The 17756-nt window shown below is 30.9% G+C and overlaps 4 protein-coding genes across 6 annotated transcripts; 2 read left to right on the top strand and 2 right to left on the bottom strand.

Annotated features, from left to right (window-relative positions):
* Window positions 1–1937: 1937 nt before the first annotated feature.
* Window positions 1938–3594, bottom strand: LOC132696554 (DCN1-like protein 2). Its single transcript, XM_060661442.1, has 3 exons — window positions 3437–3594; window positions 2763–3356; window positions 1938–2573 (listed from the first exon to the last, which is right to left on the bottom strand). Exons 1-3 carry the CDS (start codon window positions 3437–3439, stop codon window positions 2385–2387), a joined length of 786 nt encoding a protein of 261 aa, XP_060517425.1. The 5' UTR covers window positions 3440–3594; the 3' UTR covers window positions 1938–2384.
* Window positions 3595–3916: 322 nt separating this feature from the next.
* Window positions 3917–7063, top strand: LOC132696492 (uncharacterized). Its single transcript, XM_060661347.1, has 6 exons — window positions 3917–4704; window positions 4841–5363; window positions 5432–5550; window positions 5834–5958; window positions 6558–6764; window positions 6826–7063. The coding sequence occupies exons 1-6, from the start codon at window positions 4354–4356 to the stop codon at window positions 6833–6835; spliced, it is 1335 nt and encodes a 444-aa protein (XP_060517330.1). The 5' UTR covers window positions 3917–4353; the 3' UTR covers window positions 6836–7063.
* A 916-nt stretch (window positions 7064–7979) lies between these two features.
* LOC132696739 (eukaryotic translation initiation factor 4E-binding protein Mextli) lies at window positions 7980–14980 on the bottom strand. Of its 2 annotated transcripts, XM_060661738.1 has the most exons (11): window positions 14844–14980; window positions 14636–14790; window positions 14399–14505; window positions 14140–14346; window positions 13747–13933; window positions 13443–13514; window positions 12773–12833; window positions 11916–12189; window positions 10910–11135; window positions 9775–9992; window positions 7984–9681 (listed from the first exon to the last, which is right to left on the bottom strand). In XM_060661738.1, exons 2-11 carry the CDS (start codon window positions 14751–14753, stop codon window positions 9583–9585), a joined length of 1569 nt encoding a protein of 522 aa, XP_060517721.1. In that variant the 5' UTR covers window positions 14754–14790; window positions 14844–14980; the 3' UTR covers window positions 7984–9582. The 2 variants fall into 2 exon arrangements, with proteins under 2 accessions (XP_060517722.1, XP_060517721.1); XM_060661739.1 differs by lacking the exon at window positions 13443–13514 and having other exon boundaries at window positions 7980–9681.
* Window positions 14981–15015: 35 nt separating this feature from the next.
* On the top strand, window positions 15016–16960 carry LOC132696740 (putative oligosaccharyltransferase complex subunit CG9662). 2 transcript variants are annotated; one of them, XM_060661741.1, is made up of 4 exons: window positions 15016–15144; window positions 15473–15574; window positions 16490–16563; window positions 16678–16960. In XM_060661741.1, the coding sequence occupies exons 2-4, from the start codon at window positions 15526–15528 to the stop codon at window positions 16912–16914; spliced, it is 360 nt and encodes a 119-aa protein (XP_060517724.1). In that variant the 5' UTR covers window positions 15016–15144; window positions 15473–15525; the 3' UTR covers window positions 16915–16960. The 2 variants fall into 2 exon arrangements, with proteins under 2 accessions (XP_060517724.1, XP_060517723.1); XM_060661740.1 differs by lacking the exon at window positions 15016–15144 and having other exon boundaries at window positions 15205–15574.
* Window positions 16961–17756: the final 796 nt, after the last annotated feature.

Genomic DNA, 17756 nt, shown 5'->3' with positions numbered 1-17756 from the left:
TATATATATATATATATATATATATATATATATATATATATATATATATATATATATATATATATATATATATAAAACGCAAATGACTGAAAAAGTAAAACATGTTGCATAACTTCAATAGATGTTCGTAATTTGAGTCACCAAATACGATAGCAAACAAATACTCATTACACCTAACAACCGATATCAGAAAAATATTCATCTTTTAAGAAGAAGAAGAATTAACTTGCCTCTTAAAATTTGCGTAATGTTAAATATGCGTGAGTACAATGGACTTAAAAAAGGAGCACAACCAAATGCATTAATTAAAATTAATCAAAGCTTGTGATTACGTCTTAATGGCACTTTTTGACACTCGTACTGGGTGTAGCACGAATCGTGTAAAAAAAAAACTGGAATAAAGATTTACGACGCCCAAAAACGCTCTAAGAAACTCGAATATGAGGGAATCGAAGAGTTTTCACAGATGGCAGCCCTCGGGAAGTATTCTAGAAGATTAGACCTCCATAGCAAGGGTGATCACTTAGTTTGAAAAATAAAACCATTGAGCCCGCAAATATAAATAATCAACTCATATATATAGATGTTAACCTAAACGTGGATAGTAAACACTAATACCAAGGCTTTTGAGACCAACTAACGGTGGCGTTCGACATGACAGATTCCATTAAATATTCACGGAAAAAGGGATTTAAGTTTAAAGTTAAGCAAAGTGCAAGTTGATATGTGAAATATCATAGCCGCTTGACTTATATCAATTTTACCATATGTACGGCCGCTAGATTATCAAATAGCTATATGTATTTCCCTATACTTACTTTAAGCGATTATCAAGAAATTAATTATTTTCCTTATTTTTTGTTCCAAATATAGCTCTAATGTTTATAACTAAAATTGAATTAATCGATAGCTGAATTTTGGATGAAAACGTGTCCTCATATTCAGTGACCCTTCTTAACAATTATTATTATTCCTGGAAACTTCCCAGAATGGCTGCTAGAGAACGAAACTGATGGTGTGAACCTTTGGCAATTTTTTTTTAACCATTTTGCTCCCTCTGCTAAATTGAAATGGCGGGAAAATGACCTTTTAAGCTTTTATTTCTCTTTACTATTACCTAAACTTAAACATACATTTCAAATTTTTGGAAAAACGCACAAGTTCAACTGTCAGACATTGCGCCCTAGGATCAGTCACAAGCATATAGAGTAGAAAACGCTCTTTTAACCGAGACGTAGCTAGACTTTAGCAGATAGAGCAAAATTGTCCAAACAAAAAAAAATTAAATTTGCTAAAGATTACTATACCACTGTTTATAATACCACTTCCCAGTTCAAAATTCTGTAAAAATCTCATTTTCTTATTCGTCCTAAAAGTTTTACCCGCTAGCAGCCGTTCTATGACATTGAAAATAATTTCCCGCATTTTTTTTCCAAAATCCATAAGATTAATAATTTCAATGATATAGTTGAGATAGAGCTATTCTCAGTAGGGCACTTGGTACGTCTAATAGCTATGCAGCCCTGTGTACCTATCAGTTCTGTGTGAAAATGAAAATTGCGATTACATTGCTAGACTGAAAAATAAGTTGTCCGTTATTCTCTGAATAAAACACCACACACAATTATCTGTCTCCTATATATTATTGTTGTTGATGGACTTGACAGCGCATGTTCAAAATTATCCACTTGTTGGGCCAGCGACCAAGGCAGTAAAGAATTGCGAGTTTTTTATGGTACCACTCCTCACATTTATCACTTGTACTGTTGTAATTAAAATGCATATCAAGATTGTTTTTGCTGATAAGGCTATTGTCTCTATACCAAATACCCTTTTAAAGGATAGTATTGTGAATGTAAAAAACAGTGGCTTTAATGTTATTTTTATGTAGAAAAATAATTTGCTACTATACTCACAATGCAGAAAAAAGAAAAACATTATATGGTGTAATGGATCTATAAAATACAATATGACTACTATTGCACTAGGTATCAAAAATCAATTGAAGTCAATTCAAGCAACCAAACCAACAAAAAAAATTGAGCATTCCGAGTACCTGGTTGCAATAATAGCACATGCTATTTTAAACACCCAATATAATAGATATAATATTTTTAATAAATATTCTTCAGATATATCAATAAATGTATAATGTACATATGTATTGAAGTTAAGTATTCAAAATTTCACAAACTAAAAGACTCATTTGCAACAAAGTAATATGAAAATTATGTACATTGAATGGTCCTGCAATAGGACGCCTATAATATTCATTAATATTCACAAAGATTGTAAAGTTATTTCCTAAAATTAAGAAAAAAAAAACAATTTTCAAACCTCTCATTGTAATATAACATATAATTAAAAAATAAATAAAAACTTTGCTACTCTAACTGACTTGTGCTGTGAGGTTGGTGTTCTTTTGATCTGGAAGAAGCCCATTCAACAAAATCATCAATTAAAACTGGCCATGCGCCTTCTTCGTCATAATTGCTCATATCATCAGCAATTTGTTGAGCAAAATCTAATAGTAAATTCCAGGTATCTCTTGGAATAGACCTTTTATGATTTTCCTAAAATATGTATTTGAAATATGGTTAACGGTTAACTATGTAGTAATTAACAATTCTTTGCAATTTTATTTGATTGTAATATTTAATGTTCAAACTTTTTAACCACAAATGGGTTATACAGGGTATTATATTTCTCTTAAATGTTTAAGATGTAACTAATTTCATATTTTTTTATCATACTATACTAACCTGTAAGAATGTGCACCATAAATCAAGAAATTTAAATCTCCCTATTAAAACAATATTCCAGTATGCTATTGCCATATCTAAATCTAAACTTTTCTGATTGGGATTTTTTGCAAAGTTGAATGTGAACTGATAAAAATCTTTAAACTTAAAGTTGTCTCGTAACTCATTCTCAAGAACTGGAAGTTTTCCCTTCAACTTTTCAATACCATCACAACCGAGATCTGTCATACCATTCACAAACTCGTCCCTTGTGAACTCACACTGAGTAGCTGCTTTAAATTTCCAAGCAATAATCAATACGAGTCTAGATTCAGGAGGTAATCCCAAGTCATCTAGAAATTTCATAATTCCATCAACTGTGATTTTTTCAGGCTCAATAGGATCTTTGTATCTATTATACAAAGATTCCAGCTTCTTTTTGTCCACATTCCTTGCATCTCTGTAATATGCGTCTGGATTTTGAAAGTAGTTGTCACTAGCCAAGTCAAGTTTCCAATCATTTTGTGTAAGACAATATATAGCAGTATTTTCTCCTGTTTGAGTAAATGATATAAACTTCTTCACTTTTTCCCGCTGAGAAGATTTAAGTTTATGCTAAAATTAAAAACGCTTTAATAACTAGATCTCATTGAACTGAGTAGTTTCGCGAGTTTGCAAACACGGGAATTACCCACCATTTTAAAATTATAAATTTGAACAAACTGTTAATAATAAATTAGAATCATGTGTGTATGCTATAATATGTATTTTTGAGAATGTTTTTGACACAATGCCAATTGCCAATAATTTACATTCGACATAACCTAAAAGTCATTTGCGGAAGCAAAACAAAACGCTGTCATTTCAGGAGAAATAAAATGGTAACTCTTTAATTTCATGGATCAGGAAAAGGTTTATTCGAGATACTATTTGGAAACTTTATATTAAGCCAAGGTAGTACCATATTAGAAAATCTCAATAATTGGCGACCTAGCTTAAGTGTCAAAAAGAATTCAATTTCCGAATAATCACAATTTGTTTTTAAACCGCTGCAAAGTGCAATTAATTTCTTTATTTTTCATTCTTCTGTGGCATGGGCGCCTGACCTTAGTAAATTGCAGAGAAATAAAATTTGGTCTATGGCTCGTACTATTTCTTCGAAGAAAACGAAGATACACATTCGTCTGTGATTTATGTCATAAAGTTGTAATTATTTAGATCGCATTTCGTTACAATTGCGTTGTTTTAACGCCACTTACATTTATATGTAGATCACTTAATTTGTTTCCTTGGACCATCGTCGAAGGTTGTTTAATATTGGGTAATCGCTAATTACAATTAATACATTATGAATCGTTTGAAGTAAATGTCCCGGCGTCAACAAACAAGTGTTAAGTTGTGAGAAGTTCAAATTGTTTGTATGAGCACGCTCTATGTACATGTAGTGATCGGATGATAAATAATTTTATAAATCGCAAAACGTTTCAAATGTAATTGTAAATGTTTGAAGCCAAGTCCTATCCATACATAATATACTTGCCAAGGAGGCAAGTATATTATAATGTATAACTTACGCAATGTAACAACTGAAATTGCTTATTCATAGTGGAACATGCCAATAGTCAACAATGAACCAAACATAAACCGAATGAATCTTAAGATGTCTGAAGATTTTTATCATGCAACAGATGTAAAATTGTCTGAATCTATAAATTATTTCGAACCCACAATTCAGCCTTTGGATTATAGTAATGATGACAGGAAATTTTGTATTCCCATGTATGCAACGTGTTCCGAAAGTATTGAAGTGACCTCATCAGATCTAAAAACTCAAACAAGTGAGTGTGAAATTCAGGCTTTAAAAGAATGGTTGCTTCTGCACAGTGATTTGATACAGCAACAAAACGATGATATACTTGATAAGGAACGTCAAATATTCTTTTTGAAGCGACAAAATGAAATAGTAAGTTTAAATTGAATGTATTTTAGTATTTTGTTTGCATTTATGTGAATGTTTTAATGCAAATTCAAATGTTAGGACATGTATTAGCATCAATAAATTTAACTATCAATCTATCATTTTGTTTGAAATGTTTCAGCTTCGGGAACAATTAAAGTGTGTGGAAAAGGGTATTCCATATGATCCTGAAAAGTTTTTCACTGGTAAGTGTAAGGATACCGAAGGCATTTTTGAAGAAGATATGACAGAAGATTCTTCTAATCCATACGTTGACAATAAAGAGCAAGTTTTGCAGCAAAGAGATGATGTGGTCAGTTGTTCATTAGAAGTGATTAACTATGGATCAAATCATATCAGTGACACTGAATCTCAGGTTGATACAACTATAGATGAAGAAAGCTTTAATGTTGTTGATTGTTTGAAACAAGGAGATTACATGGTGAATGAATTTAATGACAATTTTAAAGAAGAAAGTGATAATATTGAATGTAATATTTCATCGGAGTGTAGTTTTAATCTTGACACTTTGTGTGAGTTTGATCCATTTAAAAATGTGAGAATGAGTATTAGGCGGAAACGTGTGACCAGTAATTCTTCTGTGTTATCAAATATTGAAGCAACAGCTATGAAAGGCAAAGAAAATTTAAAACGTAAAAAAAGGTGTAAGTAATTATTTTTTAAAAGTTGTAATTATTGGATTTATTAAGCCTCTTAACAAATTCTCAATTAGGTTTGTCAAAAGGATGTCGTATTTTAACTACCAAGGAGCCATATGCGACAAATGCCTGCAATGAACATAACCTTATGGACTCTGAATTTAATGAAGTGTCCAGTATTACCACATTAGAGGTAAATTATTGTTTATGTGATAAAGTCTTATTGTGTAACACAATAAAATAGGTATTTGTGTCTTACAAGTGCATACATAAAACTTATCCTCTTGCAGGATTGTCAGTTTTCTACAAACATTTTTTTTTTCTATATCCAGTGTTTTTATAAAAATATATGGTAGTTAATAGCAGAAAAGTGCAGCTTTTTTCTTTCCTTTGGGAAGGATAAATTTATATATTTTGCTCAATTATGCAAAAACATTATGAATGTACATTGAATTAAAAAGTATTGACTATTTTAGGTGCCAAGATGGAGAGTTAAATTGTATACAAGCTGTTACACAATGGAAGGCACGGAGAACTTGGATGATGAAGTATATAATAAGCGACATTTAAGATTGGAAATTGACGAAAGGAGACGGAAGAGGTAATTTCTTTTTACCACTCTATTAGTCAAGTTTTACTATAGTTTGAACCAACTTCATTTTTTATTGCATTGACGTTTGTTGTGTCACTAAATGGAGACATTTATATTTACTTTCTGTACGTAACTACTACCAGAAATATATCTGCCTTTGCTTCCACTTCATAATCTTCTATCTAATAATTACCTAAAGTTTTTTCCTTTTATTTTTTTGTTTGGGGTTTAATAGTGTTAATTTGTTCGACTTGATAAAGCGCGAAAAACCCATTTGCTAAAATTTGTTAAAATGTATAAAGAACAGACATACTTAAACACTTGCCATCAAATTTACTAAACTGTTTACAAGTTATATGGAATTGGCTTGAGTTTGAGTCTATTTAGAAGAGATTGTCAAATTTTAATTGTCTTTATTTTATAAGTTTGACAATATCTTAGTGTTTCTATTAAATTATTGTCCACCAGTTTGAAGCAAATATTGATCATATTTATTTTCTTATCAAGCATTCTATTAATCACGAAAGTAAGCATTTTTTGTGTTGATTAATAAATGAGCTAAGTATTCGGTTATGTATTATACCCTAGCTATTTTATGTAATATATAGGTGGGATGTTCAGAGAATAAGAGAACAAAGGGTCATAGAGAAGCTTAAGCAGAGACATGAAAAAGGCTTGTCTGGTTCTAAGAGTGATGACAATCATGAAGGTTTGTTTAGTTTATGGCCCAGAATGGAAGATATTAAATACATAGAAATAACCGAAGAATTGCCTGTAACTGCTTTCGGATATCCAATCCCAAAAATTTTTCCAAGGTAAGCTAACAAGACTAAAACTAACCAACTAACCACCCAATTGAATAATTGTTTGTTTCAGGAAAATGTGAATTTAGTCATCAAAATACAAAAGACTTAGGTTAAGTGCATATATAATTGCTTGACACACTTAGATTACTAGGCATATTTCAAATGTTTGTGAATACTTTTCAGTTGACTGAATTTTGTTCACTAGATTTGGTTTTCTTTTCATTCTTGATGTATTGTAGAGATGTGTATGAAGAAGTGATTGTGCTTCATAGAATTAACAGATATATATATACAATAAATACCGACATCACAGATTTTTATTATTTTTTTTTTTTTGCTTAACCAACTCTCTCATTAAATAACTAAGTTGCAGTATATTCTGCAAGAGGGTATTTTTAATAGAAATAAAACGAATAAAACGCTCAAACGATAAACTCGGAATAATATTTTTTAATTTTTATGTTGCGACAAGTAATGCCCAAAATAAAACTAAACATTTTATCAAGAGCCTCATGGTAATTTTAATTGATTTTGATGAAATGCGATTTGCAGCTGTTGTCCTGAGCAAGCAAGTTCTTTTAGGTGTATTTTGAAACTTTGATTATGTAAACATTTACGTGTTGCCCTTGTACTTAATGAATATTACAGTATATTTTTAAAATCAGGGGTTTTTATGGTGTTATTATCTCTTAAATCGATAAATGTAAACAGTACATGTTTAGTTCTAATTCATCAAGTTTTGCACATTTTGTTTTAAATTCTAAATTCCAGAAAAAAATAGAAAAATTGACGGAAAGAATGTTAAACTATATCTAAAATTTTAAATGGTTACGTTTTTTTCATATGAGTTTCATGTTTGCGTTGTATGAGGATTAAGTTGATAGTGCTTAAAAAATAAGTTCGATTGGTATTTGTTGCCTGCAGCTGTGCGATGTTTCGATCAGCAATAAACCGCAATTCTCTCATAACGCGTCCTGGCGCTGCAAATACCGCTCCAAAAAAATAAAACATATTTCTAAATACAACAGTTCTTACACAAGCAGCGCAGGGCTTCAAAATTTCAACGTCTTGGGGAGCATTTCACGCCAATCGACTCGTTGAGTGGTTATGGAAGCAAACACTGTTGTCTTTGGAAATCGCTGTAGATATCGGTCATTTTACCGTCGATGCGCGGTGGCTTTGTTACATTCTCTAGTACGCCTATGGTGATCTTTGAATAAGCAAATAAAAGGCAAAATCGAAAAAATGATTTTATTAGTCAGTACTGCCCGTTTCGCAAAGGCTACTCTGCTGCTGCACTGCTTATGTGGGAATGGTTTCAAGGCTTTTGCTTCTATGCGGTCACCGAATTTTAGGAGAGTGAGACCAATTTTAGTATTCTGTAAACTTTAGTTTTATGTACTTTTAAAATGCGTTTAACTCAGATGGAACCATAGAGGTATTGTGACAATAAAAATGAGTGTGAATATAACAAACTTTTAATTAGAAATATCTTGTGAAAAACAAAAATACAAAATCATTTTAACGGTTTTAAAACAATATATTTAACTATGTACGTATATAAATAAAATGATTCTATCAAAAGCAACTTATAATTAAAATACATTTTTTTCCCATCAGAAATAAATGAAACATGATCTCCCAGTTTTAATGACTAGAGCATTGACAGAGAAAAAATAATTTCTAAGTCGAGTAGGAAACATATTCACGTCACATAACATTTTTATCATATTTAACATATGTAATCTTCCACAAAAGGAATTAAACCAATTGACTGCAACAATATAAATGTATATTATACCTCAGTTTGGCTTACACATTGTCTTCCTTAGTACTCTATTAGTACAATTACTACATATTTCTATTACAAAAATCATGCCTACTAACAAAAATGTTTCAAAAATATCGTTAAAACCAAACAAACCAAATCGTCATGCAACTTAATTTTATTTTCGCAACACTTTTAAACTTTTTAATTTCAGAATAATTTTAATGGTTATAAAACAAAACTAATGAATTTTTAGTGGTAGTAAGTCTAATAGAGTTCTAAAAAGAGTAAAGCCTAAATGATTCACTTTTTATCAAACTTCTGGATTCCTGAAACTGTCAGTCAAGCTCTGAAGAAGCTAACAGGAAGCTTGGCAAAATGTTAGCTAGTTCGACTCAACAAAAACCGACGCAGGAGGAGTCCAGAAGTTTTAGAAAAAGTATTACAGTAGCCTGTGTAAGTTTCTTTGAATAATTAAATGATTCTCTCCAAATTTAACCTGCTGGTATCTTTGCACTGTTTTTTTTTTTAGTCAAAATGTCAGTTCTGCTCTGTAGCTGCTTTATACTAACAAAAACAATATAGCTGTGCATATAGTATGATTAAAAATTGACCTTTACCACTGAAACTTTTTGGTTTGTATTTATTAAATTTGGAAGCTTTGTTGTAGATTCTTAATATCTTATGATTAGAACTGGGAGAATGTAAAATAATAAGAGATACTAACCAAAAACATAAAAAACCTTAAGAAACAACCAGCTATAAAATTACTATCAATAAATTGATATATTTTTTTATTTTAAAAGTATCACAATTACTAACTAGATTGTTATTCAGATATAACAGTGAGTACTAATAAAGAAATTTAAATATATTATTTCCTTGCAACATTAGGTGTATGTAAACTTTAAAAATAAAATAAAAAAAAACAAAAACCAAATAGAAAGTCAGATGTTAATGGACATGAAATGCATTTAAATAAGTGAATAAAATTTGTCATTTTCGCAAAACATAATATATCTAGATCGTAACGTATGACGTCAGCATTATTTGTATTTATCAAATCTGTAAAGTGACGATATTTTCGTCCGACTTCAATTCACTGGGCCCGTCTTTGCAAGACAATAAATAATTATTGGCATCAAAACTTTGCACTACCTAAAAATTAAAAAAATGCATATTTAACGATTAATTAACCAAAAACAAGCGTTCAGAAAACTGATTTGCTACAAAATTTTTTAAAGAATTTACCTTTCGCAGAAGGGTAGGATGGTCTTCAGAAATTCGTTTCCAATCGGACGGTTCTGTCAAACATAATGGAGACATCGCTAATTGCGCTAAAACTTCTATGGAATAGGTTAGACGAGTTTTATCAATTTTTCGAGATTCTTGCTCTTTGTTTTTCACTATCTTTATTTCCTGCAGTATTTCGTCAGCAGATAGACGAGGCTTCCTTATTTTTGATTGATCTGTTCCAAAATTTAAATTAGGAGTTTACTTTTTTATAAAGGTAATTAACAATAATTTTTAAAAGTTCATACAGAATATTCTGATTTTGACAAATGTGAAAAAAGTAGATATTTATTTGAATTGTGACCTTAAATGAACTAATTTTAGCACACAAAAAAGCATCTGAAATGCTGTGATCAGAAGGATGTATAAAGTTTAAAATTCTAACGATTTCTTTCCTATGCGAGTAAAAATTTTTTTTTTCAGAATTGGATGAAAGGATGTGTAATAACAAACATGTTATTAGATTTGCACAATATCGTTGAAACCATAATACGGATTATTCTGCATGGTACAACGAAAACAAAATCATCCTGCAACTCAATTTTATTAAAACAAAACTGTTTATGACCTGTTTGAATGTTTCAATGCGTATCAATATCTATAATTAGAAATCTGCTACCTAAAAATAGACACAAAATGTTTAATGAACTAGTGTCCGAATATAACGCATACATCGAATCCTTTCGACCGTATTTCTAGTCAGTTGAAAAAGAATATCAAATGCATGTCAAACGAAAATGATATTTTTTTTTAATCCACACAACAGAATATTTGAAATTTTAGCTATCAGTCCTATTACATCCTAATTTCAATTTATGTACAAATGAAATGTACAGACAGGGCATTTTTTTGTAGTTTGTATCTTAACAGCCCATTTACGATTGTTACAAATGAAATACACAATATACTCATATTTGCAATTTTTGTTTGGAACAACACCATGGTATACCAACTTTCTAAATATGTAGTAAACAATCCCTTATAAATCCCTCGCAATACCACCCACAATTGAAATCAAAAAGTGTTTTTTTTTATTTTAAAGGCATTGAAATACATTATATGTAAAAAAATTATGGTAAAAACAGTTGAATACCTGTTTCGCTGGAAACAACATTCGGAGGTTCCGCGGTACTGCCCCTAGTGGACGGCGACAGTCTATTCGAAACCTCTCCCGGAGAAGCGCGAGATTCAGAAGAATAAATGGAACTTTCGAGATCGTCTGTTAGCAATGGACCTGGTAAACTATCAAAGCTACAAAAATCCGCCACATCATGTATAGGTTCTCCAGAAAAGTATTCGTCCAGTACGAGTTTGCTGGTCTGTGAAAAAAAAAAGTGAACCGTTAAAAAGGTAAATTACTAATTTAGAATTGATATTTTATAAAAAGGTTTCGTCAAAGGGCCCAGCACTTTGTCTTATGCAAACGACAGCAGCTCAATTGTAAAATGAAAAATGCGACAAATGCTCCACAACAGATATAAAAATAAAGTTAGCTCTCTTAGTTACTCTTTTATTGTATACCTTCTCATTCAATTCAATGTAATATTATCCATGTGTTCTCATGGATAATATTACATTTTTAAAACGTGGTTCTGGTTCGTTAAACGCGAGGGTGACATAAAAGGTCACTCCGCCCAAGGTTAAACTAAACTAAAATTTCATTTCATTCAAAATAACAACCATAAGTACGTTCAAGTAGTAGCGCGCTACCATCTACTCCATTTGGCGTTCTATCGAGTGTTTAATTCTTTGTTGAAAGGGGACTTCGTAATCGCTGTTCGTTTTCAGAGTTTATTTTTCAGGTGGAGGTGCGGGACTCAGCCTGCCCGGGTCGCTGCACACCACATTATGCCTTTTTTTTGTGATTGTGCTAGCCACACAGCCATAAAACCACACAACTTTATCAACTTAGTTTCTGGAATACATTTGGTGGCGGATAATTGTTTTGTATGGAGAATTACCTTACCTACTAAAGGTTTTATTTTTTTGACTTTTATATAAATTTAGCAAATTTGATGTTTCTCTCATTAGAGCAAAAAAAAGCGGAGTCCTTGTCTGATAAATTCACCTTTAAATTAATAAATCAAAGCTTGACTCACCCTAACCAAATCCAAATTATCTCCAGTTATTTTAATTGTATAACCATTTGTTATTACAGTGTACTTGTATTCGCTGATGTTGGCATCGGGGGTGCTCATACTATGCATAAGAGCACGCGAGGCTCTATTCGAAGGCGGTAAGGCGCTATCGTCTGATGCAGACGAGTTTATGCTGGAACTCGAACCTGTGAGCGGTCCACTAGCAGGCATTCCTTGTTCCCGGGTCGGAGAAGCGTTTCTCTTGATAGTATCTTCCATTAGTTGCTTAGCGTGACTTTTTCAAGAAAAATTACAATAAACTTCCATTATTTGCATTTTCTTTGAGTAGCTAAGCAACATTCAACAAAACATTTTTACAAAAATATGCGTTTGTACACTCAAAAAACCATGACTGTTTCAAGAAAAATTACAAAAAACTTCCATTATTTGCATTTTCTTTGAGTAGTTAAGCAACATTCAACAAAATATTTTTACAAAAATATGCTTTTGTACGCTCAAAAAACCTTTTGAATTTCTTCTTTAGTCGAAGTTTTAAGGTTGAACAATACTTTGAGAGTCCACCATGCTATTCATAAGCTATTTCATAATTATTAATGAACATCGTATGATATAATTGAACGAATACCGAATTTTACCGTTAAAAGTGTTACACTAAAAAATACCAGAGATTTTTAAGAGATTGTATGTAGCAAACATTTCAATATGGGGACAACTTCGCTTCTCTGGTATACACTTTAGTTTCAAATCAAAAAAATAAAAAATCTATTGGAAAATTACATAATACATAAACTGAAGAACAACAAAATGTATAAATATGAAATTCTATATGAAATAAATATTTTGATGGTAAAACTTACTTTATGCTTTCTTCGTTAGCCCCTGTAATTTGAACCAACCTTTCCTTAGCTCCAGGACTAACTGAAATAGTATTGGCATTACATGTATGTCCTTAAAAAATTGCAAAAATAAATCCACAACATAATTTGATTAGAATATTACACAAAAACAAGCTAGTTATAAAAACGTCCATACATGCAGCAAAAGGAAAATACAGAGGTGAGCTAGTTAGACAGATTTTCAAAATTTAGTAAATAATTGATAAAAGTGTACATTAAACAGGTAATATTAGTTTTAGGGTAAGTTTTAGTATGTCAAATTTGAAAGACTTAAGACACAATATTTAGTATCAATTCTATTACCTGAATATTCCTAATACTCTTGATAAATCACAATTAAGCATTAATTCAAGAAAGATAAATTTGATTGGTTTGAACAAAGACACAAGTGACAAATTGGCAACCTATCTATTGCAATCTCAATTTCACATCAACAACTTCGCAAGTCATAAATGGAAAAGAAAACATAAATACAAAGAAAAAATTAATGCAAAAAATGTAGCATTAGATATGTTATATTTAATTTTCATTAAGAAAATGTCCTAGAGTTAATTTGTTACTTAGGTGTCATCGTATAAGTGGAAAGCCAGCAATAAAGTGACTGTGGCATGTTACACAAAGACTAGCGTACCTCGCTGGAAAGATATTATAGTTTCGCTAAGTTCTTCAATCATATGTACTCTCCTTCCTTTGATACCCATCACTATAATAATAATTAAAAATATATCTTTTATCTACATAAAACAAACTTTTTAAATCAATCAAAAAATAATAATGATGACATCAGTGAAAGCAAGTTCCTGGAAAGAGAATTTTGTAGTAATTAAACCTCATTTTAATAGTGATTTTGTAATTGGAAATTCACTGACCTTCTCAGTACTCCCTATAACTTACCAGATGTATACTGGTACACTTTTATGAAAAAAAAAAATTACCTTTTCCAGAATCAGCGTTGCGAATTACCACCTCGTCCTTACAATACTTTTTACCCGGAATTCTGGTGGGTTTAGCAAATTTTCCTGATGGTTTCAACACTTCTCCCGGACTTAATAGTGGCGTCGAATTCACAGTTATTAATGAAGGTAATGAATCACTCAGACTTGCAATTGATTCAGTAAAGTCCTTAAAATTTAATATTGCGTTTCATTGAGCAAGGTTTTCAAAAACAAAAAAAATAAGTATGATACAAAAGAAATTTCATTGTAAAAAAAACACTTTGTTACCAAACTGTTTGCTTGAAAAGTTTGACTTTCCAAAACAAAAAAAAAAACAAAAAGTATTATTAAAATTAAAAGGCTGCATGAAAACATTTTGCAACAAAAAATTACCTGTGAGCATTGGTTAGTTTTCTTCCTATAGTAATTATTCATGCCATCAGTTTCTTTCCAACCTTTGGCACGCAATTCGATAAGTTCGAGCAAATATAATCGCAAAAGTCTATTGAGTCGTAAATCGTCTTGAGCCTTATCTCTAATTATTTTAAAAGCGTGGTCTAATTGCTCTTTGTAGAGAATTTCCAAATATGCGCCATATACCTTAAATAGCTGATTAATACTCGCAATCTACTGTTGCTTTTTGGGATACTACCTTAAGATGTTGGCATAAATTTATGATGCTGTCTCTGCAAGATATACTCTCAATATCAGAAACTAACAAAGCTGTTACTTGTTCAACAGCTTGCACAACACTTTCAACTAAAATAGAGATAAATTAATTGCGTTAAAATAAATACATTTTATAAAACTAAAAGGAATTAAAATTGCTGAATAAGCATTATTAGAGATAGGCAATCTTAATGTAACATTTCTTTTTTTGTTTTATTACCCGTAGCCATCAAACCATCTTGTCGCAGTTTATTAGCCAGAAGTTGTGCTTGACTTTGAGACTTCGCCAGTTCGTGTTTCTTGGTTTGCTTTAATCGAGATGACAGGCTCGAAGACATGTTCGTTCGATCGGGCAAAGCACGTAATAAAAACTTCCTAAAAATGAAAGTGATGATGAAGAGGTCACTGCATATATTTATGAGTTATACTTTTTTTTCCTAAAAAATCTAAAATTAGAAATCTTCTATTTGGGACAAATGACAGAGCCAGAGCATCATATTATATATAAATGCACAGAACACTGCGAACTGCGACATTCCAATTTGTCGGGGCTTATGAGTTCGATTCTCAGTGGGAGCATTGAGTAATATCAAAATTTTAATTAGTTCAGTTCATCGACCTCAACCCAGCAAAGTGGCTGAATCAATCAAAGGTCTTTATAATTTCTATAGCGAAAGTCCCAAATCGCTTCACTGGTGTAGCTTAATTTGAAATGAGTTGTCTCTTTTGGTGAGTTGTGAGTTTAAATTAATTTATATCTTAGCCATTGCTTTATTGTTTTAATTATACGTTCATCATTCTGTGGCAAAGTCTTGCCATAGATAAAAAAAGTTCATATTCTTCTTCTTTTACTTCTGTTGGTCAATATTGCTAGGATCATTCGGCCAAATAATAATTTTTTTTTTTTTAAATTTTGCGAAAGAGGAACTGTCTATTTCGTCATCTTAACCTATTTACCAGAACCTGCCGAATGATCGATGCAAATTAATTTCACTGAATAAAACCAAACTTTAAACTAAAATGGAACAGTTGTTTCTATTTCCGTTTGCTGTTTTAGAGGTGCCGTCAATAAAATTAAAAAAACCCACATGGTTGAAACCACCCTCTGCCATGCTTATGTTTTCAGTTGTTCTCCTGTCATATTTTTTGGTAACTGGTGGTAAGTTGTAGTCGAGAGGGTACTAATAGCAAATTTGGTCGGTATACAGTGCAGTTCAGATTTGTAATACTTATAGCAATAGTTATAATAATTGTTTAGGAATTCATACATATGTATCCCTTTATAATAAAATTAATTTATCCTTTTCAGATTTTTGAGTAAATGAAGACACACACACACACACACCTTTCAGCTCTTTTATCTATTATCGTAATTTCTAATTGAAAATAAATACTTAATCATAAAGAATATAAAAATTATTAAACTTTCAAGTTAAAAAGGGATATTTATAATAAAATAAACCAGAACATATTATAGTAACGTTTCAGATAAATTAAAAATTAATACTAAAAGAAAATTGTACTCAGTCAAATGAGCCATCCTAACTATAGCCTTCCAATAACTAGAAGTTTAATACTAACACAAACAAAAAATGACAGATTGAATTGCTTTTACAAAATTAATATTAAATATGCCTCAAAAGGAAGTAAATAGTAAATGGCGGGGTGCTGAAAGGTATGTAATTCCCAAAAGTCCACAAAATAACCTAAACATCATATTAAGAATTTTTTGTGTGTAAAAAATAAGCAATTAGCAGGTCAATAACGTATGTTTCAAAATTTATTTTACCCTTTGATGACGAATATCTTGTTATAGAGTATAGGGTGCCTACTATAATTCTTCTTAATTTGTTGTTTACAATTGTAAATTGTATTTATTGTATTTTTGCTAATTTCAGATAAAAAAAAAGCAACACAATTTTGTTTTTGTTTTTTTATCTTGGGTATTTTTTATTATATTGGCAACCTGGATTGATTCTTATGTAGTTTTCTATGTAGATGTAACTACATTCTTTGGTTTACCACAATTTATCACATAGCTATATGAATGATCGGAACTATGTACTTTTTGTAGGTATTATATATGACGTAATAGTGGAACCACCCAGTGTTGGATCCACAACTGATGAACATGGACATTCTAGACCAGTATGTAATAGTATTTTAGTGTTGCCTAAAATGAAACAAAACCAAAAATTAAAAAGACACTTATTCAAATCCTACAAAATAATGTTTAAAATTTATTCTTGATAATTCTTCTAGGTAGCATTCATGCCATATCGGGTTAATGGTCAATACATTATGGAAGGTCTGGCATCTAGCTTTTTGTTCTCAATGGGGGGACTTGGATTTATCATTTTGGATAATGTCCATAGCCCAACAACGCCAAAACTAAATAGAGTTATGATGACAGCTGTTGGAATTATTTGTATTTTAATATCATTTTTCACAACTTGGATTTTCATGAGAATGAAGTTGCCCGGATATCTTCAAACATAATTGTAAAATTTGCTCTCTGTGTGTAGCATTATATGGTATTTTTAAATAAAGCATTTTTTTGTATTTTTGTGGTGTTGTTACTATAATTTCGACAAGAGTTAGAAACCCTATTTTTTACGAGCGCGCGGGAAACAAAAAAGGACAAACAAAAAGATGAAATTAAATTTTATTCATTTGTATTACAATATATTTTTTCAAGCATCCAAAATTCCAAAATTATTGACGATCTGTCAGCGGCCATATTGGTTGTTGAGTGTCGCAAGGTTATTGGTAGAAAGCGAGATTTGGAATCTCGCGCATGCGCATGTTGAGTGGACTTTCTCAAAATTTTTTTCATAGTTACTTCATAAATTACTTTATTATCTTTATATCTCTAGTCTCCGTATATCTAACATAACACTTATTTATATTGCAAAAATAAAGTTATTTTCTTTTCAAAAGTCCCTTAAAAAAGTTATTAGCACGTTATCGTAAGTTTGCGTTCATCATTTATTTGTTTTTTTTTGCATACGAATGTCAGTTTATTAAGTTTTTAATATTAAATTCTTCTTTTCTGTTTTATTTTTAAAAATTTGTCTTTATAATGAATAAAAGTGATTTCTCTCTTTAAAATATTCAATAAAGAAAATAATTCTAATAATGACTTATGCGTCCTCCCTTACAACTATATTTTCTACAAATTAAAAGATGTTGACTGTGAAATTCACCGCACGATATATTTTACACGTGTAATCAATGGTTAATCTCCTGAACTAGTAGTAATAGCTTTGAAAAACCGACTTGATCCGTCATCGGATGCGCAGCAAGCGAATTTAAGCGAAACCACATTACACACAAATCGT

Source organism: Cylas formicarius, unplaced genomic scaffold (genome assembly GCF_029955315.1).
Source record: "Cylas formicarius isolate icCylForm1 unplaced genomic scaffold, icCylForm1.1 PGA_scaffold_1__22_contigs__length_36826433, whole genome shotgun sequence".
Classification (NCBI taxonomy): Eukaryota; Metazoa; Arthropoda; class Insecta; order Coleoptera; family Brentidae; genus Cylas; species Cylas formicarius.
Note: the sequence above shows the minus strand (reverse complement) of the source record. Positions and strands in the feature narration are given on the sequence as shown.